Source organism: Schistocerca piceifrons, chromosome 1 (assembly GCF_021461385.2).
Source record: "Schistocerca piceifrons isolate TAMUIC-IGC-003096 chromosome 1, iqSchPice1.1, whole genome shotgun sequence".
Lineage (NCBI taxonomy): Eukaryota > Metazoa > Arthropoda > Insecta > Orthoptera > Acrididae > Schistocerca > Schistocerca piceifrons.
Genome location: NC_060138.1, coordinates 401,621,853 through 401,645,537, shown reverse-complemented (window position 1 = coordinate 401,645,537; position 23,685 = coordinate 401,621,853). Strand labels below are relative to the sequence as shown.

At 38.3% G+C, this 23,685-nt stretch overlaps 1 protein-coding gene across 1 annotated transcript in view; it reads right to left on the bottom strand.

Moving 5' to 3' along the window:
• Positions 1-15,916: 15,916 nt before the first annotated feature.
• Positions 15,917-23,685, bottom strand: part of LOC124803194 (methionine aminopeptidase 1) — a 106,257-nt gene continuing 98,488 nt past the window's right edge. Inside the window, exons 7-9 of the mRNA XM_047264379.1 lie at positions 20,619-20,762; positions 16,576-16,641; positions 15,917-16,402 (exon numbers count right to left, since the gene is read on the bottom strand). Coding sequence (XP_047120335.1) covers positions 16,233-16,402; positions 16,576-16,641; positions 20,619-20,762 — 380 coding nt within the window. The 3' untranslated portion in view covers positions 15,917-16,232. The remainder of the gene's footprint in view (positions 16,403-16,575; positions 16,642-20,618; positions 20,763-23,685) is intronic.

The following is a 23,685-nucleotide window of genomic DNA, read 5'->3' as shown; positions in this document are numbered from 1 at the left end:
GTCTATTTTAACATGGGTAATGTATCACGAAGCAAAGACCGTTCAGACTGGTGGAATGTTACGTGATACCATGTACTTATACGTTTGTGACTATTACAGCACCATCTATCACAAACCGAAAAAAGTGGTCCAACTAAAACATTCATATTTCTTTACGTACTACACAAATATGTAATAAAAAATGGGGTTTCCTATTTTAAAAAACGCAATTGATATCCGTTTGACCTATGACAGCGCCATCTAACGGGCGAACCATAGCGCCATCTAACGGGCGAACCATAGCGCCATCTGGTTTCCCCTTTCAAGCTAGACATGTTTCGTTCTTTGTAGTTTTTTCATTTGATACTTATTTCGTGAGATATTTGGCCCAGTCATATATAATATTTCTATTATTTACCCCTTTCCCTTAAATGGCACAATGTTTTATAGATTTATTTATTCCTATTCAAGAATTCATCTATGGTATAGAAGGAGTTGTCAAGGAGATATTATTTCAATCTATTTTTGAAGCTATTACTGCTGTCTGTGAGACATTTTATTTCATCTGGTAATTTGTTGAAAATTTTTGATAGCAGCATATTTTACCCCTTGCTGTACCAAAGATAGGTTGAGTAAAGGATACTGTAAGTCTTTCTTTTTTCTGGTATTATTCTCATGAATGACACTGTTTTTAAACTGGTCCATGTTGTTTAGAACAAATTTCATTAGTGAGTAAATGTACTGTGAGGCTGTTGTAAGAATTCCCAATCTTTTAAAAAGATGCCTACAAGATGTGCGACTATGAACCCCACACATTATTATTCTAACCACTTTCTTTTGAGCAGTGAATACTTTTGTCTAAATGTTAAGTTATCACAAAATATTATTCCATATGACAAAGGGTGAATGTATGCAAAGTATGTTAGCTTACTAATTTCTATATCCTCAAAATTGGCAATTATTCTGATTGCAAAAGTTGCTGAACCTAGTCGCTTTAGAATATCCAAAATATGAATTTTCCAATTAAGGTTGTCACCTATATGTACACCCAAAAACTTAGAATGCTCTACCCTGTCTACTGACTACTGTTGATGTGTTATATTTATTGAAGGAACTGTACTTTTTGCAGCAGAAAATTGGATGCACTGTGTTTTTTCAATGTTTAGAGCAAGCCCATTTGCAGAAAACCAGTTTATGACTTTTTCAAAGACCTTATTTGTCTCATTTTCAATTGAAGTTCCTTTTACTGGATCAATAATGATGCTTGTATCATCAGCAAACAGTGTCAGTTCAGCTTCCTGTTTCAGATAGGAAGGGAGGTCGTTCACATATATCAAGTACAGAAGGCGACCCATGATTGAACCCTGTGGAACACCTAATGTAATTTCACCCCAGTTAGATGAAGTGGGGAAACTTATTTAAATCACTTTTTGCTTCCTGTTCTGTAGGTATGACTTAAACCACTGATATGCTATTGCATTTATACCATACGATTGTAATTTCTGTAACACAATTTCATGGTTCACACATTCAAATGCTTTGGACAACTCGCAGAAAATTCCTATTGGTGACATTTTACTATTTAAAAACTATTATGTGGACAGTGAAATTGTATATTGCTGTCTCAGTGGAGCAGCAGTTTTGAAATCTGAACTGTGATTTACTAAGTATCCCATTACTGTTGAGATGGCTAACCACTAATGAGTACATTACTTTCTTGAAGATTTTTGAAAATGCTGTAAGCAAGGATACTGGCTGATAATTCTTGACATCTGTGGTGTCCCCCTTTTTGTAGAGAGGCCTGACAATGGCATATTTTAACCTTTCTGGAAAAATACCTTGAGTTAGTGACGTATTACATATGTGACTCAGAACATCAGCTGTAATTGCTTCACATTGTTTTAATATCTTATTTGAGATGTCACCTACTCCAACAGAGCATTTATTTTTCAAAGATTTAATAATTTTACTTATTTCATAAGAGGTTGTTAGATGAAAATCTGTCTAAATTTTTTTCAAAACAGACTCTTCCATTTACTTCCTGGCTTTTTCTTTTGAACCGTTCTCACCAATTTTTTCTCCTACACTTAAGAAATGGTTGTTAAATACATTAGCTACTTCTGTACTGTTGGTTAGGATGGTCTCATTCTCTTTAGTAGTAATACTACCTACCCCAGTGGTTACTTTTCGTGTCTCCCTTCTAACAACATTCCATATTGATTTTATTTTATTGCCAAAATTGTTAATTTCTTCTCTAACGTACATATTTCTTGATTTCCTTACAACTTTCCTCAGTATGTTACAATAATTTTTATAGGGTAAAACTACTTCTGGATCTTTACTAGTTCTTGCTGTCTCATACGGTTTTCTTTTTCTTTTTCTTTCTCTTTCTCTTTCTGAAGACACTTTAAGGTTTCTTTGAAAAGTGTGTGGTGTTACATTTAGTAATTTTCTTTGGGAAACAATGTTCAAAAAGAGATATAAATTTATTAATAAATATGTTGCATTTATCATTAGCATTTGGCCCATTATATACATCTCCCCAATTAACATTTCTTAAGCTTTCTCTGAAGTGTTCTATACTTACCGGGTTGAGCGACCTCACACTTTTACTTAATGGTTTCTGAACTGTACACCCTGTTAGGTTTTGTATGTTAATCAGTTGGGCATCATGGTCTGACAATCCATTTACCACAGGGAAAGCATGTGTTTGTTTTACATCCTCTTTCTGTACAAATACATTATCTATTAGCGTGCTACTCTCGAGCTATATGTGTACGGAAATTGATCACTGATTGTAAGTTATATGTTGCTAATAACTCTACTAGTTCAGTTTTCCTATCAGAATTACTTAGAAAGTTTACATTGAAATCACCACAGATTAATAACTTCTTCTTTTTGTCTGACAGACAGCATAACAGGGAGTCAAACTTTTTTATGAACAGCTCCCAGTCTCCTAATGGGGACCTGTACACCGTTGCTAATATCAATACTACATTATCTAGCTTAAGTTCACATGCACAAACCTCAAAATGCTGATCAACACAAAATTTGCTTACTTCTACAGTTTTGCATTTATACCCGTGTTTTATGAAAATGGCAACTCCTCTTTTATTCTTCCTAGATCTACAAGTGTAAGATACTAAATTATATCCACTTATACTGACACTATCCACTCTCACAGTTACGTGGTGTTCAGACAGACATAGTATATCAATCGCATTCTTATTTTTGAAATCATCTAAACACACTAATAGCTCATCTACTTTATATTTTATTCCCCCGATCTTTGATGCAGTAAGTTGATACTGCCCTTAACTTTACCCCTATTTACTGTACATGAATTTTCTTTTATTCTATTTATCTTGATTGTCATCCGTCTGGATTTTGGCTTTAACCTAAAAAATCTGTCTTGTGTGACTGTGGAACCCCTTACAGTTTCTGCTACTAGAGAAGCTAACTTATTTTTCACCATCCTACTCAGGTGCAGGCCATGTGTAGTGTATCTCCACCTACCAATAGCATTTACTGGAACACCACTTAATGAGATTTTGCCGGCGTCTGGAGCATCCTGCTCAGCTCAGTGTTAACATGCCTTACAGCGGTGTTTACCCACGGCTGATCATGGTGCTGAAAGACCTCCACAAACCCCACATTCGTGTGCTCCATTTCTGCTCCTATTTTATCCAGGTCACTCCTAATACTGTAACTTATATTCATAGCCAGGCTGTTTCCTGCTCCTCCAACTATAATTACCTGCTCTTCCTTCTCGAAGTCCCTGCATGGCTGACCTAAGTTTTCTGTCACCTGGCTAAGGTTAGCACTTGGTTTCAAAAAACTTGTGACCCGGTATCCTGCACCTAATTTCTCCTGAAGCTGCTGGCCCACACCCCTCCCATGACTGCTGCCTATAAGCAGAATTCTTCTTTTCCTACTCTGGTTTGATCCCGACCTGTCTTTTTTCTTTAAGATAATATTCTGCTTCAACCTACTTTCAACTATAACGGGATGAGGACCTTCCTCCACTTCAGATAGCAAGCCAAACTGTTTTACTAATTAAATTCTGGAGTTTTTTCAAGTGTTTCCCTTTTTCACCCTTTGATTGCTACCTTTTCCCAGTTCCCAGTCTCTTTTTCCTCCCTTAACCTACATAATTTCAAGTTCGCATTTTCTAATTCAGCCTTAAGGGCACAAATTTTTGCCTCTTGTTCAGTGATTTTTCTGTCCTTTCTACATAACCTATACTGCCACGGAAGAGCCTCATTTTCTACCCTCGTTTCCTCGCCGCTACATCCGCCCCAATGAAACCATAACTTACAGTCTACACAGAACACCCCCTCTTTCAAATTTCTGCGGCAACCACCACATTTATCACACATTGTTTGATAGACAAACTTAACAGAAAAGCAGAGAATAAGTTGGCACCAACACCACAGTAGTTTGGTAACTTGTTTCCTACTAGTCCATAAATAAACACTAATGTAAACAAACTTTTAAACTTACTTCCAAAAGTTTTAACTACCTAAACATTGTATGACTGATACGAATTAATTTGACTTTGAAGTGATAACTTGTAACATTACGAGTCAAGATAGCTGTAATGGAACTTGAATAGCCTAAAGTTATCGTTAAAAACGCACGCTGTGTGATTTGTTCGGTCATAATAATAGTGACATTCTTTTGAATACCATTGAAATATAACAGCGATACCTGTTTAGTGTTATTGGAAATAATATGTAGTAAATTAATGAGTAAGATAGCCGATCCTATAAGAAGAGGTAAAATTGGGCATATTAAGGTGTTTTGCTTTATATCGAAAAATATAGGGGCGAATTTTAAATAGCTATAGTGTATAATCAGACTAAAAAATTGACATTCAGTTACGCGAAATAGCAGATAGCGAAGTGTGGTCATTAAACTGAGTACACCTACAGGGCGGTCAATTCCGGGATAAGTCTATTCGCATCTCACGAGGGACGCGGTATTGAGACCTTTTTTTTTTTTTTTTTTTTTTTTTTTTTAAATTATATCACGGAGAGCGAGCTTCAATTTATAAAAAGGAGAAAAGCTGTATCATCATTGACTGTTTGTGTCAAGCAACCAAAACTGTTCATCTAAGGGTTTCGGTGAATGAGTGGTGAATGCGAAATGAAACTGTGAACGAAGTTATGTTAAATAAAACAGAAGAGACAAGACAGTTTGGTCGTATCTGTTATTATTCCATAAACTGTAACATTTCTTCTCGTTGAATGAAGCCTTTATAGACGATCGTTATGACAATTTGCTTTGAAGGGATCTCGTTACGAGTTAAGTTTTGGGGACCTGGTCAAGAGGGGATAGTCCGTAGATCCTAACTACTGCAGCTATTCAGGAATCAGGTGCTACCGTGAGCATTGTGTGTTGTCAATGGCTTAAGGTCATCATATCTCATGCTCTAAGATTGACGCGCCTTTCCTCTTGGTATAACGGTGTCTCACGGCAACAACGACAACGCCGACGGCAAAGGACGATACGGTAGAAACTCTAGTCAAAAACTAAAATCTACACACTCAAGAAATTTACGCCTAAAAAAAAGTAAACAAAACTAGTGACTACCGGCCTTTTACGAAATACTTCCTTTTCGATCTAAACACGGTCAGAAAATTACCAAAACCTTCAATAGATAGCCTAGAGAAGAAGTATATACACTAGTCTAAAATGTAATACTAATTAAATTATCTCTTATTTCAATATTAATTACTTAACTTAGTGAGAGCTTCGTATACACATCTTTACCTAGCTCCAGAGCTAATCCTTACTACTTGTGTGAAATTTGTTGGTATTTGTACAGGATGTAAGCACTGATGTGTTATTTAACCCTCAGAGTACATTAGTTGATGAAGGCTCTATATTATTGTGTTTTGCCTTCTTTTTTTGAACGAATGGCTCATCAGAGCGGGAAAAAAATGCTCTTCCTCACAGTCAACATAAAACATTGGTTTTCCACATGGAGTATTTTCTTGTAATAGTCAACAACAGTCTCCACATACAGAGTCAGTTGTATAGTATGATGCAAGCGTGTTCAAAGAGTATGCATTTAAAATGTCACATAGGAAGTGGTGGTGGTTGTGGTGGTGGTGCATATGGTTTAAAATCAGATTGACAAACCATTTTCATTTTTTGCCTTCAAAACCCCAAATGAATGTTCCAAAGTCTGTTCTGTTATACTTCAGGTTTCACTGGACATGACAATCTAACTGGACTCCACATCTTTCAAAGTTAATATGTAAGCTTCATCCATTACTACATTTTTGCTGTTCATGCAGGAAAACTGCAGCAGTGGGCATGATGATTTAATTTATTACTGCTTTACTATCAACTCTATTTGCAACGCATTTTGTAGACACTATCCATATACACAACTAAACGTACCTGCAAACTTATATCATTGTACGATATGATATATGACATCATGAACACTGTGACATGTCAAAACAGATTTTGTTTAGAACTGAGTGCATATTACTCAGACTGTACATATCTAGTGTTTGATAACAAGAGCACTTAGCCACTACCAATGGACCTTAAACATAGTTTCAAACCTTCCACCTTTCAGCCCTCTTACCATGAACGTAGTCGATTCAACTTAAAGTAGAGGTTTTGTTTCGCCAAATGAGTCTAGTACTTTTTAATTGTCCACTACAGTATCAGTGAGTCTTATCTCAGCCATCAAACGTCTGCAGAGTTTGTGAGCCTATGGCATTTACTGCAAATATTTCCTTTTGAGAGCATTTTCAGGTCCCAGTGTTGTTTTGTTGTCTCATCTTTCCCCAACAGTAGCTCCACTGAGGACTCTGTGTTCAATACATTCTTTGACATGCTACAAATGATGAGTAAAATATTATTATTAAATCATTTAGATTGTACCAGAACTCTTTATCATCATACTGACATTTAAAGTGTGTGTTTTGTAACAATCACTTGTACCCTATAGTTTCAGTATAAGGTATTTACATAATGAAAGATTTCTGGATTTTTTCCCTTTCCATGAAAGCTAATCACTCACAATTCAGAAATAACAAATTATTTAGTTCACCATGACAGACAATTGACAATAGAATAAATACACTGATTAGTTAGGTTTAGCTAATAAAAAGAAAAACTGAATGTAACAGTTGTAAGTAATAACTTCCGAGAAGTAATTGGACGAGATTTAGAAACCCAAGTTGTAGATGAGAACTCCAGTTCACAAGATGTAATAAATACTGCAGCAGTTTTTCCTAGCCTCCCCAACAACAGATGAACTGAAAATGCTATGAGGAAAAAATAACACCATATGGAATTAAATTGTCTTGTCCCTGTTAGAGAAATGTTTACCTAATTTAGAAACTAGGCTGAAGTCAAAGAGATGAAACTACATTCTCAATGGTACAGTAATATGCTCCAAACTATTAACAAAACTGCAGTCACTATACACAAAATAAAACTATTCAGCAAAATAAGAATGATCTGGCAATATTACTATGCAAGTAGTAAGGCTTGTAAGAACCATGTTATTCCTATAGTTGAATTCTTTTATCTTGGCGGCTCGCGCATGCCCGCCCAGACGCGGGAGAGTGCTGCGTTGCCAGTTGCACACGACGCACGCGCCAATAGAAGCAGCGCCATAGTATAGCTAGTTTGCAAGCTTACGTTTAGGGGGGAGTGCGCAGTTCATGAAGTAAAGCCACCACGGCCGCATTAACCCTTTCGCTGTTACAAAGACGTGCTCCCTGCATTCCGTGCTGTGAGCGATTTTGTCACTGCACTGCTCGCCTGTGCAGACACATGGTGTTCCCACTGCTTTGACACACTTATCATTCGATTCCACAAAAACTATTTGGCCCAAAAATTAGATTTTTACATGTCTTCTTGACTGATACCTTCCCCCCATAAATGACTTAATTTTGTTTCGATGTTCAACGCAGTTATTATGCAGCATTAAATGTAGTAAACCATTGCACGAAGTTTTGAAGAGTTTGCAGAGGTAGAAGTCCATAGCGTATATTTCCGTATGGTCGATTTTAGTTGCCACAATGTTGAGAATGAAATGTGGACAAGATACCTAAATTTCATATAAAATTTACTGTGTAACAATATCTCATTTAAGTACCACATAGGTGTCGTACGTAATATTGAGAAATGTTCCGTCTTTCGCGACTGTAACAAAAGTTTTATTTACACTGAGCACGTTTGGCTTTATTTTAAAGCACTTCAATGAATCAAAAGGAAGTAGACAAAATACATTAAACAAAACTGTGGACTTACAAAAACATTAGGACTTGAATATACCGTCTATCAGTGAAGTGCTCTGAGCTATGTCAAATATAATTTTTGTGTGTGGCACACACAAACATCATTTATTTGCTAAAACACTGATCAGCCAACACAAACGTTGAATATTGTGTTACCACAGCACAAAACTACGAAAGGTGACTTGGCAATGGAGGAGACAAAATACTGTCCACTGAAGATGCTTCAAAAGAGAGAAACGCGTCTGGTCTAAATAAGTCGCTTATTACAGTTGCAGAAGAGGAATATATTTCAGTACCATAGGTGAAACTGCGACTGTGGAACAAAAACAAGAAAGAGAACATGAGTACCATTGTGTATGTGCCATACCTTTCATTGATTGAAGTGCTTTAAAATAAAGCCAAACACGTTCGGTGTAAATAAAACTTATTTCAGTCGCGAATGACGGAATATTTCTCAATATTACATACGACACCTATAAGTATACGCTATGGACTTCTACCTCTGCAAACTCTTCAAAATTTCGTGCAATGGTTTACTACAGTTAATGCTGCATAATAACTGCAGTGAACATCGAAACAAAATTAAGTCATTTATGGGGGGAAGGTATCAGTCAAGAAGACGTGTAAAAATCAAATTTTTGGGCCAAATAGTTTTTGTGAAATCGAATGATAAGTGTGTCAAAGCAGTGGGGACACCATGTGTCTGCACAGGCGACCAGTGCAGTGATGACAAAATTGCGCACAGTGCGGAATGCGAGGAGCACGTGTCTGCAGCAGCGAAAGGGTTAATGAAGAGACAAAGCACTAAAAATTTCAAAAAATTCAAACGAATATAATTCATGAAGTAAGGCACTTCAATATTGTTTTTAAATAATTAAAATATTAAGTTCCGCACAAGGTTTGAACTCATAACCTTTCACGTAGAAGTCCAACACCTTAACCATTACGCTAACGCAGATCGTCTACCTACAGAACACAGTGAGGAGTCTAACACGTTACGCAAAATACTGACAAACACTTTTGGTATGACTGTGAATTACTCACACTTCGTTGAAGTACAATAGGAAATAAACAATTACCGCTCTTTAGTGCGAAAAAGCGGTTCGTGAGATTGATACAAACACCTTTCCTTCCTATCGCCTGAATTAGGAGTCTTATTGCTTGTTTGGTTTAATTAATTAATAGAATATGAAGCAATTGGTATAAAGAACGCTTTTTCCAAACTTTCTATAAAGAAAGTCTGCTATCAAGACATTGCTTTTGTTCTATTACTTTATTTATGACTGAACGTTTCTAATAATGAAGACACTCGTCCATGCTATGCACTGCAGTCGAGATCTGGCAACGTCGTTCTCTGTTCATTGGCTGACTGTGTTTTGTGACGTCAGATGCGCAGAACGAACCTAAACTCGGCCGCCAACATAAATGACGTGCACTTTAAATTTATTCCATCTTACATTGCATACACCATCAACAGAAATTCATTTTCAGCATACAACCATGAAAAGTATTACAGCAATAATTAGATCACTGGAAATAAGTAATTAATCTGGATAAGAGAGTACTAGTTGAGTGAGCATTGACCTATTAAAATGTTACCTGACATGGTAAGTCCTGCCCCCCCCCCCCCCCTCCCCACACACACTGCCTGCCATGCTCCCTCTACACTAACTGAAATCAAGTAATAATTTGAGGCATCTATCTTGACCTACTGTATATTTAAATCTATCTATCTATGAAACCATACGTAAGCCAATCACCCCAAATGACAGACTCGTTTTGTTCCTTTTAAATCATTTCAAACCATATGAAGAAAGTAGCTTACAACCAAATACAACATGTTCTGAATAAATATTGTGAACATAGCATTCTATGCAGGGAAAGTCATTTATGACTTCATGAACGTAACCCTGGAAGACAGACCTAAACAATATCAAATTCAGCTTCGGTAACTACCTGCATACCTTTAGCAGATGCATAGCTAGAAGGAGAGGGCCATAATAAAAAGCAGCACTAAAAGAATAAAAAGTGTATCAGAATGGGAAGAATATTAATACAGTGTGCCCGACCGAGACTCGAACTCGCGACCGAGTTCAAGTCTCGGTCGGGCACACTGTATTAATCTGCCATAAAGTTTCATATCAGCGCACACTCCGCTGCAGAGTGAAAATCTCATTCTGGAAACGTCCCCCAGGCTGTGGCTAAGCCATGTCTCCACAGTATCCTTTCTTTCAGGAGTGCTAGTTCTGCAAGGTTCGCAGGAGAGCTTCTGTAAAGTTTGGAAGGTAGGAGACGTGATACTGGCAGAAGTAAAGCTGTGAGTACCGGGCGTGAGTTGTGCTTCGGTAGCTCAGATGGTATAGCACTTGCCCACGAAAGGCAAAGGTCCCAAGTTAGAGTCTTGGTCGGGCACACAGTTTTAATCTGTCAGGAAGTTTCATATTAGTGCACACTCCGCTGCAGAGTGAAAATCTCATTCTGGAATATTAATACACATTGCCCTGTGTGGTTGGGTGCTGTGCCCACTGCTGTTCTTGGCCTACATAACTTACCTTCCAACTGTTCAAAAATTTATTTTTATGACAACAAACACATTAATCGAAGTCTGGAACTAACTACCACCCCCATTGCTAAAATAAAGCAGAAATGGCATTGCAATAGTTGTTTCTAGAAATGTGAACAACTATGTTCTCAATTATGGACCCATTAATGACAGGATAATCTCCATCAAATTGAATGGCTCTTCATATAAATTCAACGTCATTCAGATCTAAGTCACTACTGCTGTAGCCTCGGGTGAGGGGATACAGGAATTCTATGACCAATTGGAACAAGTCCTTAGTAAGATCCCTAATAAATATCAAGCAATCATTCTAGGAGACTTCAATGCTAAAATTGGAAATACAACTGCAGACACAAACTGTGATTGGACCTTACGGTCTAGGTGAGAGAAATGACCGAGACAAGCACTTTCTAGATTTCTGTGTAGGTCTTGACTGTTCATAACACTATGTTCCATCACCCAAGATGACTGTACACTTGGTTATCACTTGGTAACAGATTTAGAAACTAGAGTGATGTCATCCTAGTGCAAAGCCACTGAAAGACTTTGGTCTTGTGTTGGAAGACCTTCCCAGGAGCTGACTACTGATTAAGCTCTAATCCACCAATAAGATTGGTGAAATATAACTAAGACTCTCAAACATGGAAGCCCTTTGGGAATTTGGTTAATTTTTAAGACCTAAACTCCACATCAGTCTTGATAAGGATGCTCCAGCATCACAAACATGCAAACAAGTGTAGAAGGTGGTTTCTTCATCACTTCTACCATCAGAAAGACCACAAAGTGCAAAACATCCTTGGATACCACAGTCCACACTACAACTAATTGAACAGAGAAGGAAGCTGAAGAAAACTGGTATCCAAACCAATCAGGATCAAGACAGATATAAGAACCTGCACAGAGAAATACAATGTAATTGGGGAAAGGGCAGACCACACTTCATTAATGGGATCTGTGATGAGGTAGATATCATCATAATTATAATGATGCACATGATCTCTTCAAGAAACTCAACAGCAGCACCGGTGAATTTAATCCTCATACATTGGTGGGAGAAGATGAGAATGGCAGCCCATTTGTAGACCAGGAAGACACTGTTGAGAGGTGAAACAGTGCTGCGAAAAATTGTGTTCTGGGATTAAAAACAGTATGAACTGTCCAGCAGACGAGCAGTTTACACTGGAACCTACAATATTATGCAGTGAAACACAGAGCAAACTCCAACATCTGAAAAACTATAAATCCCCTGGTCTACACAGTATATCTGATGATACGATTATAGAAATGGGGGCAGGAAGATTGTGATGTGCTTCATTCAATGAGTACAAGAATATGGGAAACTGGGGAGTGGCCAGAACACTAGTCGAAGTTTCTCTTCGTCCTCCAACACAAGAAAGGGTCTATCAGGAAAGTGCTCCAACTACCAAACTATTGCTCTCTTATCCCACACAAGCAAAATGTTGCTCTGCAGTCTCACATATCCACAGAACAAGGAACTCGTGAACTTATTCTCAACATGTGACAAATAACTGAGTAATTACAGGAGTTCTGTGTTGTTCTCTTAATCTACTTCCTTGATTTCAGGAAAGCCTCTGACTGTGTTGTCAGGGAAAAGGTGTGACAGGTGCTTGCAGAGCTTGGTGTCTCACCACACTTGACAGTACTTATCCGAAGTCTATACAATACAGCTGTGAAGACATGCTGGCATGTTTAGTTTCTTCAGTGAACCAAAAAGTGTAAGACAGGGTTGTTGGGCTGCTTGTATAAAGCTGGGTCTCCACATGCAATAAAAGTGATGCCACTTGGCCACCACTCCAGTGGAGTCACCAAAGTTGCATGAGGAAACACCCAAATTCCTATGGCACCACATAAGTGACACTACCTTTAGCCATGCCACAAAAGATAAAGTTGCTTTTAATAATGTGGCGCCACTCTTTCCCCAACCACCAATTACTGTCTTTCTCAGGGTTTAATTCTAATGCGCCATCAAAATGTTTTGGGTTTCATGGCAATAATTTTGCTGTATTTATTTTGCTGTACCTAAAAATTTCAAAAATGTGATTGCTTGTAACAACTTTACAGTTTACTGAACTGAACAGTGAGCGATTGTTTATAAAAGCACAAAAACAGGCGCTACAAATACAAAAGTTTGAGCATTTTTTTGGAATTGTGGATGATATTTGGGAACACACATCCAGTTGTGATTTTTTTTATTGCAAAAGCTAAAAATAAGTATTTGCAAAACCTACATCAGTTGACATGACAAAATGTTAAAATCTTATGAGTGGTGTGGCTGCAGGTCAATGTGGCACAAAAAAAAGATTGATTTCTGAAAATCATGTAGCAAATGTGTAGTCATAAACAAAATAAATTACACTAAATCTTTTCTTTATACAAGTTTAGAAAAAGATTCCTGCACTTAATTTAACATATAAGTGAAAGTTAGCTGAAAATACTTTCACTGCTGTACCTTGCAAAAAAAAAATTATGCTTGCACGACTATAATGGCAATAAAATGATGTGGCTTCAGATTTCATTCCATACGCTGAGAATAAAACAACTCTGATAATATGTCTGTTTTGTTCTAAATTACACACACACACATCAAAAAAGTTTTGCATCACCCCAGTTCCCAGAACTCTAGAAGATAGGTGTCGACTGTGGATACTGTATCACACAGTCCCTTTGACTGTTCAGAGATGTCACTAAGCCCGCCCAAAGATGTAAACAACCATGCGTGAGCAGCACCTGTTAGACAGAGGGGGTCCGACAGCCGATTGGTTCCAGTCATTCCACCAGGGAGGGGGTACACGGCACATGTTGTTTGTAGTTCAACCATACCTAGACGGTCAATAACACCATGGTTCAATCGCGTCCACATTGTTAATTTGTGCCAAGTAGGGCTCTCAACAAGGGAAGTGTACAAGCATTTCGGAGTGAAACAAAGCGATTTTGTTTGGACATGGAGGAGAAACAGAGATACAGCAACTGTCAATAACATGGCTTGCTCAGGCCGCCCAAGGGCTACTACTGCAGTGGATGCCCACTACCTATGGATTATGGCTCAGAGGAACCCTGACAGCTATGCGACCATGTTGGATAATGCTTTTCGTGCAGCCACAGGACGTCATGTTATGACTCAAACTGTGCACAATAGGCTGCATGATGCGAAATTTCACTTCCAATGTCCATGGCAAGGTCCATCTTTGCCACCAGGACACCACGCAGCGCGGTACGGTACAGGTGGGCCCAACAACATACCGAATGGACTGCTCAGGATTGGCATCACGTTCTTTTCACCGATGAGTGTCGCATATGACTTCAACCAGACAATCATCAGAGACATGTTTGGAGACAACATGGTCAGGCTGAATGCCTTACACACACTTTCCAGTGACTGCAAAGTGGAGGTTCCCTGCTGTTCTGGGGTGACATTGTGTGTGGCTGACATACGTTGCTGGTGGTCATGGAAGATGCCATATTTGCTGTACAATGCGTGAAGGCCATCCTCCGACCAATCATGCAACCATTCCAGCAGCAAGCATATTGACGAGGCATTCATTTTCATGGACAATAATTTGTGCCCCCCATTGTGCACATCTTGTGAATGACTTCCTTCGGGATAACGACATAGCTTCACTAGAGTGACAAGAGTGGCCAGCATGTTCTCCAGACGTGAACTCTATTGAACATGTCTGCGATAGATTGAAAAGGGCTGTTTATGGATGACATGACCCACCAACCACTCTGAGGGATGTACTCCGAATCGCCATTGAGGAGTGGGACGATGTGGACCACCAGTGCCTTGATGAACTTGTGGATAGTATGCCATGTCGAATACAAGCATGCATCAATGCAAGAGGATGTGCTACTGGGTATTAGAGGTACTAATGTGTAAAGCAATCTGGACCACCATCTCTGAAGGTCTCGCTGTATGGTGGTACAACATGCAATGTGTGGTTTTCATGAGAAAAAGAAGGGCAGAAATGATGTTTACATTGATCTCTCTTCCAATTTTCTGTACAAGTTCCAGAACTCTCAGAACGGAGGTGACGCAAAACTTTTTTGGATGTGCCCAGATCAATGACAACATGGTGTGTATTTTAACAGGAATGTAATACCTATCTACATTCAAGGTTGCTGGTAGCTAGGGATTTTTGCCATTTCAATTGATGGTACAAAATGATACATTTATGTAGTGAAAGTATACAATACTTTATTATCTGATGCATGCATCAGATCTGTGTGTGAATAAGCAGGAATCTTTGAGTTATTAGTGAAGGGTGATTTGTAGTTCCACAGCAGCTCAATTATACAAATGAAGAAAATTAATCCAATAATGAGAGTATATTCTGATTCTGGTACTGCCAATACAAATGCACTTAACACCTTTTAAGTGAATTTGAGAAAGAAAGTAACAAGGTTTCTGGTGGCAGCAGAATTTCAACTTTACTGTATCTTTTAGTAAAGGAACATGAGTATCCAATCACCAACTAAATTACAGTGTCTTTTAGTGCACTTGCAGATAGCACAATTTCACATTTAGGTATAGAAAAGCTTTAATATTTGTTTTCTCTAACTATTGTGGGGTGCAGGTGTGAAAATATTAGCTCTTAATTGAGCCTTCAAGAGCCAGCATCACACAAGGAACCTGAAATTGTACTTTTGAGAGGTTGGTATAATTATTGGAAAGATGACAGGTAATTGTTCGATGTCAAATATAAAAGTATCATTTCTAGTTTCACTCAAGTCAGGACTGTATCTTGATAAGAGCATCTGATTTTTAATAGAGTTTGAGTCACAGCTCTGCAAGTACTCAAATTTGAAATTAATTCACTTATAAATTTATTTGATTGCCATATCAGCCATCATGCCACTTACTCTGGGGTCACTGTTCCTGCACATGGGAGCCTGGTTTAACTTGAGAGCAAATTAGTAAGCAGATGATGCCTCTTTCATACCAGAAATATATCAAAAAAATATTTCAGATGACACAGAAAGTAGCAGGTGTAATAATATTTACAAGTGGAAGGGGTGCTAAATTTAAATGACTGTCCTACACTTTACCACAGGATAGAGAGGTTATGTATTTGACAGGAAATATAAAAAAAATACCTTCTATAATTAAAATTCTTCACAATAAGCAATTGATCAAACCATGTAACATACTACAATTTAACGAACATCTCAAATCATCACAGAAACACAAGAAAAATCAATATGAGCCAGTAAACAATTATTAAAAATAAATCCACAATAATAGTTTCGTATCTGAAACAACTTTTTAGTCATCAACATGACAGCTTCTCTTTCTTCCTATCCTGTTCAGACTTCTCAGATTTATTTAGCATATTCAATAATTTAATTACATTTCCCAGACAAATATTATATTTAAGTTCCATAATATACAGCCAATGTTAAGATGCAGAGTCCATAAAATGAAACTGGCCATTTCTCTCACGGCGTTGTGTTAATACCTCGCAACCATTTTCGGTAACAAGTAACGTATGCTCAAATTGTGCAGACAACATTCCATCAACAGTGACTGCAGTCCACTTATCGGGCCACATTTCATCCCTCCAACTTCCTGCAAAACAAAAAGATTTTTATAAACACATTTGTTTTTATGGTGGACTCACTGTAGTATATGAAACCACCCCCCCCCCCCCCCGCCCCCATGAGAGAGAGAGAGAGAGAGAGAGAGAGAGAGAGAGAGAGAGAGAGAGGGGGGGGGTTACGAATACAACAGTGTCTCCTCACCTTGAGAAATCATGGGCTCTATAGTGAAACAGTGGCCTGGTTTCATGACTCCTACTGCCTTGTTCTCTGCAACAAACAAAATCACAGGTCAGTTAAGTATATAGAACCTTACACGAAGCTACTTATACTACTTGACATTTGCTAAGGAACAAGATATCCATATTCTTTACTGTGCTACAAAATTTGTCAGCACTAAGTTATTTGTGGACACCATTGAAATGTACTCTTGTTAAGTAGTACTTGTAAAAGTACTACTGGAGATCATTTATTACAGAGGATTTTTAGCAGCCAGTCCGTAAGTTCCAACCTCGAGAAGCAGTCTAAGGAAGATGTAAGGGGTTTTAATGCTGTATCAATGCATACTGCGAATAATCATCTTGGAGGGTAGTTACAATGTATCATGAAGGAATACAGCCATCAAAGGATAAATCTTTGATTGTAACAGATTGAAGTGTCACCATTATTACATATGCAACTGGCGTTGCAAAAAGTGAGATATCATAGCTGTAAAAATATGTTTTCTAGTTATATGTAAATTGCTTTAAACTTTGATAGTGCTTCAGATACCCACAGTTCCTTGAGGACCATTTTGTGACTATGGCATAATGTTTAACCACATATAGAGAAGCCTGTGTGGTGGATTCCAGTAACACACATAGAACACCATACAAGATTGGAGTGGTGCCCTGAACATCTTGTCCAAGACCAATTACAGGGGAGTGTAGTCAACTTCAGACAAATCTTAGATTTGATTGATTAACAGTTCAGAACCGCATTTGGTATGTAGAAAATTAGGAGTACATTATCATGAACAAAACAAGAAATCTTCGTAACACTGCCATCATCAGGAAATAAGGATTTACTAAATTAGTGGATTGCTGGAAGGATATACTAGACTTTTACATGGTGCAGAGGGCCCAGGTTTCAATGCACCGAATGAAAATGCTTGCCTCCAACAGCCCTTTGGCACCTGCAACTGCAAGGAGGAATAAACTAAATCACACACACACACACACACACACACACACACACACACACCTTCTGAGGGGGGACCAAGGCTTGACTTTAATGTAGTTTGTAGTGATTCTGTGAAGATGAGGAGACTTGCACAGGATGTATCTATGTGGAGAGCTACTAGTCTCTAGACTTAACTCTGAGAAACCACCACCACCACCACCACCACCACCACCACCACCACCGCCACCACCAGCAACAACAAAACAATTGATTTACATCATTACTATCAATATAGCTTTTAATTTCCTCCAATTATATATGAATTAGAAGCAAATGGTGCCATGTTCTCTACAAGATAAATATGGTACAGGCAACACTTACACCTTCTTTGTTTCACTTTAGGTCTAAAACCCTTTCATACAGAATCTCCTCCCATGGCTTATTTCAAATCTGAATTTTCCACGATCTTAGTGAAGTCCTATTGAAGCTGTAGGATCAACACCTGTATGTTTCACTTTATTAATATAGCTAAATCAATACTTTGATTCTCAAAGAATGTTAGCACAGATTTTGTTGAAACTTAGAAAAAAAGCCTTTCACAAAATCTACAGATCCCAGATAAGAGCGGCATAAATCATATACATTGCATTGTTCTACAATTCAGTGTACAGGTAACAAATGGTTCACTGCACTATATTTACTTTTAAGATCAGCAGGTTCCTTTGCTTGATTAAAATCTAATGCATTTTCTACGAGGTTGCAACTAGTTTAGATGAACTCTCGCACATTACGAAGAGAAGGCTAATAATGCTTATATTTTATTTTTGTCTCCTTTTGTGTTAAGTAGAACAATAACAGCATTGTTCCAGTTTTTGAGACTTTTGGTCTTCCACTGCATTCTTTACACAACTTTGAAAGCAGGTTTTCGATTACTTTGCCTCCAGCTTTAATCATCCTGGCATCTTTACTTTCTTCATGTCTTTGGTGATTTCATACAGCTCATATAGCATTATTTCTAGTATGTTTCGGGTAAATTTCTTTGAGTATACAAACATTTACAGAAATCTCTTAAACATTTGAAAAATTTATCTTTGTTGCTAGTTACTGTACCATCTGTAGTCTACCCAGCATACATTTCTGCTCTATTTTCTTAATAAAATATTTTCAGTCACTTGTTACAAAATTCTCATAGTGTCTTTTCACATCTTTTGAGACACTTCCATAGATTTTGACTATTTCAGCATATTATCTCATGTTACTATTATCATTTGCTTGAGAAACTGTTTTTCTCTTTAATAGTTACCTCGTATCACTTTAGATGCCTTCTTCTGCCTTCTTCATAGTAACATCCTCTTTTAAATGATATGGTGATAATAGAGGGAAACATTCCACGTAGGAAAAATATATCTAAAAACAAAGATGATGTGACTTACCAAATGAAAGTGCTGGCAGGTCGACAGACACACAAACAAACACAAACATACACACAAAATTCAAGCATTCGCAACAAACTATTGCCTCATCAGGAAAGAGGGAAGGAGAGGGAAAGACGAAAGTATGTGGGTTTTAAGGGAGAGGGTAAGGAGTCATTCCAATCCCGGGAGCGGAAAGACTTACCTTAGGGGGAAAAAAGGACGGGTATACACTCGCGCGCGCACACACACACACACACACACACACACACACACACACACACACACACACACACACACACCCATCCACACCCATCCACACATATACAGACACAAGCAGACATGTCTGCTTGTGTCTGTATATGTGTGTGCGCGCGCGTGCGCGCTCGAGAGTGTATACCCGTCCTTTTTTCCCCCTAAGGTAAGTCTTTCCGCTCCCGGGATTGGAATGACTCCTTACCCTCTCCCTTAAAACCCACATCCTTTCGTCTTTCCCTCTCCTTCCCTCTTTCCTGATGAGGCAACAGTTTGTTGCGAAAGCTTGAATTTTGTGTGTATGTTTGTGTTTGTTTGTGTGTCTGTCGACCTGCCAGCACTTTCATTTGGTAAGTCACATCATCTTTGTTTTTAGATATAACATCCTCTTTTGTTATTTTTGTAAGTCCTTTTGTTAAATAAGCGTCCCTTTGTCTATGTGTAGTCTTCATTTTATAAGATACTGAACTGGTTGTTTTATTTCATCCAATATATCTACCTAACCTTAAAGAATAGAGAAGCTCAGCATGAATTAAATGTCACATGGCAGGAAAAATGACAGACATTGTCCAACACCTATATACCTGTGTGTGACTCTTTATCATACAGTATCCTTCAAGAAACACTGCCAGAACAACAGGTTGAAGGTAAGTGTAAGGAAAAGCATTTTGAGGAAGCTCACAGCCATCCCAGGGAAGCTAGTCTTCACATCTTGAGAACTTCTACTAATGCTTTGTGTGTCAGCTGCAGAGTATCCCTCACCTGTGTGGAGTGCATACACTCACACCAAGCACGTTAATACTGCAGTCAATTAGACTGTCCGAATAGCTCCACCCACTGTCAGAAGGGCTGCTGGTGCAGAGAGGGTGAAGCAGGTCAATTATCTCTCTCATCCACTGCATGACAATTAAGCTGTAGCCTGTTGACTGAAATCAAGAAAGAGCTTCACCACTAGGACTCAGCCACTGGAAGGAATGCCTGAGTCTAACCACATCACCAAATGGAAAAGCAAGCTGCTGCTAGATATCCCTGAAAAAGGAAGGACAACTCCAGGGAACAATCTTCCCTACCCTCTCTGGAGATCACTCAATCGTCTTACGATGGGCATCCCAAATTGCAAGACAAACATGCAAAATGGGGTATCCTTCCAGCTGATGAAGCTGTATCTCGTGAATGTAGAACAACGCAAAATCCAGGCCACTTGCTCACATACCTTCAACTGAGACGCCCTTGCACAACACAGAACTGATTGAAGCAAATAACAAGGCCATCGGAATGGCTGCATTCTGTAAATGTTCACCAGACACAGGAATGAAATGAATAATCTTCAATAAATTCTAATGATCTACCTTCTGATTTTTTTCTTTATGCTTACTATGACAATTTAAAACTACACTAAGTTATAGATGCAGAACTTACTTGCATAATGAGGAATACTGGGAGCAGTATGGAAGAGCTTATGTATTCCATGGCCACAGTAGCTGCGAACTACTGAGAAGCCATGGGCTTGGGCATGTTTCTGGATCACATTTCCTACTTCGCGGTATTTCTCACCTGGCTGAACTGTCAACAAGAGAAAAGTAAGCACATATAATTCTTTTAATTCTAGCTAGCAACAGATATTGCACCATTCAAGAGACCGATTTCATTAGTATTAAAGGAAAAAAAAATCTTATAACTGTGTGTCAGGAGTGATGTACACAAGAACAGGTAAAAGAGAACCGTGTAATTGCAACAACATCCATAATCAGTAGAATACACGACTGGCAAACGGTATATTGAAAAAATGAGAATCCTATGACTCAAAACTATAATCAGGCACATGGAAAAGTTTTCTTATGACAAATGTGAATATAAATGCAATTTTCACCTCAAAACATGAAGCTGAATAATGAATACTATTTTGAAGTAAACTGTCCATCCAAACTACTTCACTAGTAAAAATGCCCAACAGTACCATGTTCTGCATATATTTACGAATATGCTAATCATTTCCCAGTTTCTGGTAATGTAAAATATCCAATAATGACCAATTTCGAAAGATTGTTGGCAATTAAGAGTACTTACGCAGGAATACAACTGCCTACTAGAGTTATCTTAAGTAATCCTCTGCTGTAGCATCTATTTTGACCTGGAAAATTGCTTTTTACATGAATCATGACAGTTTAATACATGGCCATGGACCTGCCATTTGTACAAGGCATACAGTTTGGTCCTATTCCCAGCGGTGTCCAGCAACGATCTTGTTTGAGTATACACAAGCAGCTCAGCAACAGCTAGTTAGAGCTTGTGCAGACAAATTCTTAAAGAAGGAAGTGTAAGCGGTCTTTGTGAGACATATCTGTCAGATAATTTAACTGTATTTGAATGGAAAGGAAGAAAAATCAGGATTTAATGTCCCATCAAAATTGAGGTCATTAGCGACAGTGCACAAGTGGAGACTGCTTCAAGGAGGGGTAAGAAATTGGCTGTGCCCTTTCAAACAATCTCAGGATTTGCCTGTAAGGATTGATGGAAATTGTGAAAAATCTAAATCCAGTATGACAGATGCAGATTTGAACTGTTGTCCTCCCAAACACAAGTCTATTGCGCTAACCACTGCGTCACCTCACTTGGAAACTGTATTTGAAATGATGTTAGAATGAAAATAAAAAATAAAATTTCTGAAATGCAAAGGAAGCTCATCTATTTCCTTTAGTTGATCATTCTTACACATCACATCACACAAGAGAAATTATTGGCAATGTTGTTCTGTTTGATGCTCATTGACTCTGGGATTATGTCAATGTGAAACTCAACAAATGCATATAATGTAGGCTTTCACGGCCGGTATTGTCTTCACTTAAAACTTCCGGGCTGATAGGCAATGGTTGATGTATAAAACTCTCCCCTAATGTTTCATCTCCGAGGTGTGAGACATCCTCTGAGGTAAAGCGGCGAACTGCGAAGAGAACTCGAGGAAGCTCCGATTATATAGACAGTACAGAGGGCACCACTTTCCATCTCGTGGTGTCAGCTATGAGACTGTCTATGGTAATGCCAACATTCTCGATTGAAAGTAATCAATCGTCACACTTGCGGTGCAATGCTGACATCCAAATTTTATCCAGTATAACACCTTCATCTTTCCTGTTAAAATTATTACAGTGTTTATCAATCTTGAAAGCCTCTCTGTATATGTGTGCATAATAATTCAAGATTTTAGATATGACGCTCAACTCACTGAATTTTATTTCATGATCACCTTCCTGGTAAACATGTTCCGCTGCGACCGATTTATCAGTATGACCCAGGCGGCAATTCCTCTTATGTTCAACAAGACGGGTGTTCACACTTCTCTTTGTGGTACTGATGTAAATCTGTCCACAACTACAAGGAATTTTATATACCCCCAGTGTACCTAAAGGGTGTCGTGCATCTTTTGCCGATCTTAAATATTCTTTTATTTTCGTGGTGGGTCTGAAAATAGTTTCCACCTCATACTTGCTTAAAACTTCCCCAATGCAATCTGTGACCTCACTAATGAATGGAAGAAAAACCTTGCCCTTTGGCAACTGTTGTTCATCATTGCTCCTGATTCTCTGCCTAGAGTGAAGTGCTCAATGTATATCTTTGCTAAAATAGCCACTCTTCACGAAAGTTGACCGTAGATGTTCAACGTCATCTTTTAAATAAACAGGTTCACAAATTTTGTACGCCCTGTCTACCAAGGTTTTCATTACACCTCTTTTTAATTTAGGGTGGTGGTTTGAATCTCTATGCAGATACAATCAGTATGTGTGGCCTTTCTATACACCTTATGGCCCAACATTCCATCCCGTCGTTTAATCACAGACACATCCAGGAAATTCAATTGCCCATTACTCTTCATCTCCAAAGTAAATTGGATTTTCAGATTAATGCTGTTTAAATGTGTCAGGAAGGCATCCAACTCCTCTGCTCCGTGTGTCCATATTATGAATGTCTCACCGACACAGCGATACCACCTGGTTGGTCTCTTACTGGAGTTTTTTGTAATTAGAGAGAACCAAAATATCACTGATCTTTCCATGATAGTCCTCACTGTTCAATACGACGGTGGCATGACCTTTATCTGCATTTAGAACAATAATGTTTTTACCTGCATTTATGTCCCTCAGTGCCTTCCTTTGGGCCTGCGACAAATTACTGTTACATGGCTTATATGTATATAAAATCCAAGTCATTTCCATCCTAGTTTTGTCAGCAGACTGCTGTGGAAGCTGACGGATACCTGCCTCAATATTTGCTACAATATCCTCTGTGGGTATGTTTTGGGGCATCACAGCAAAATTGCCTCCTTTCTCTAGTACAGAAATTTCAACTTTTGACAAATCTTTATCAGACAGGTTAATAACAGTTTGAGAATTGTCCTCAACTGAACCTCCAGAAGGATCAGACCGACTATTTTAAGAATGACCAATCTACTGGTGAAAGCATTTTAATTCGCCTCCGATGATAAGAAGCT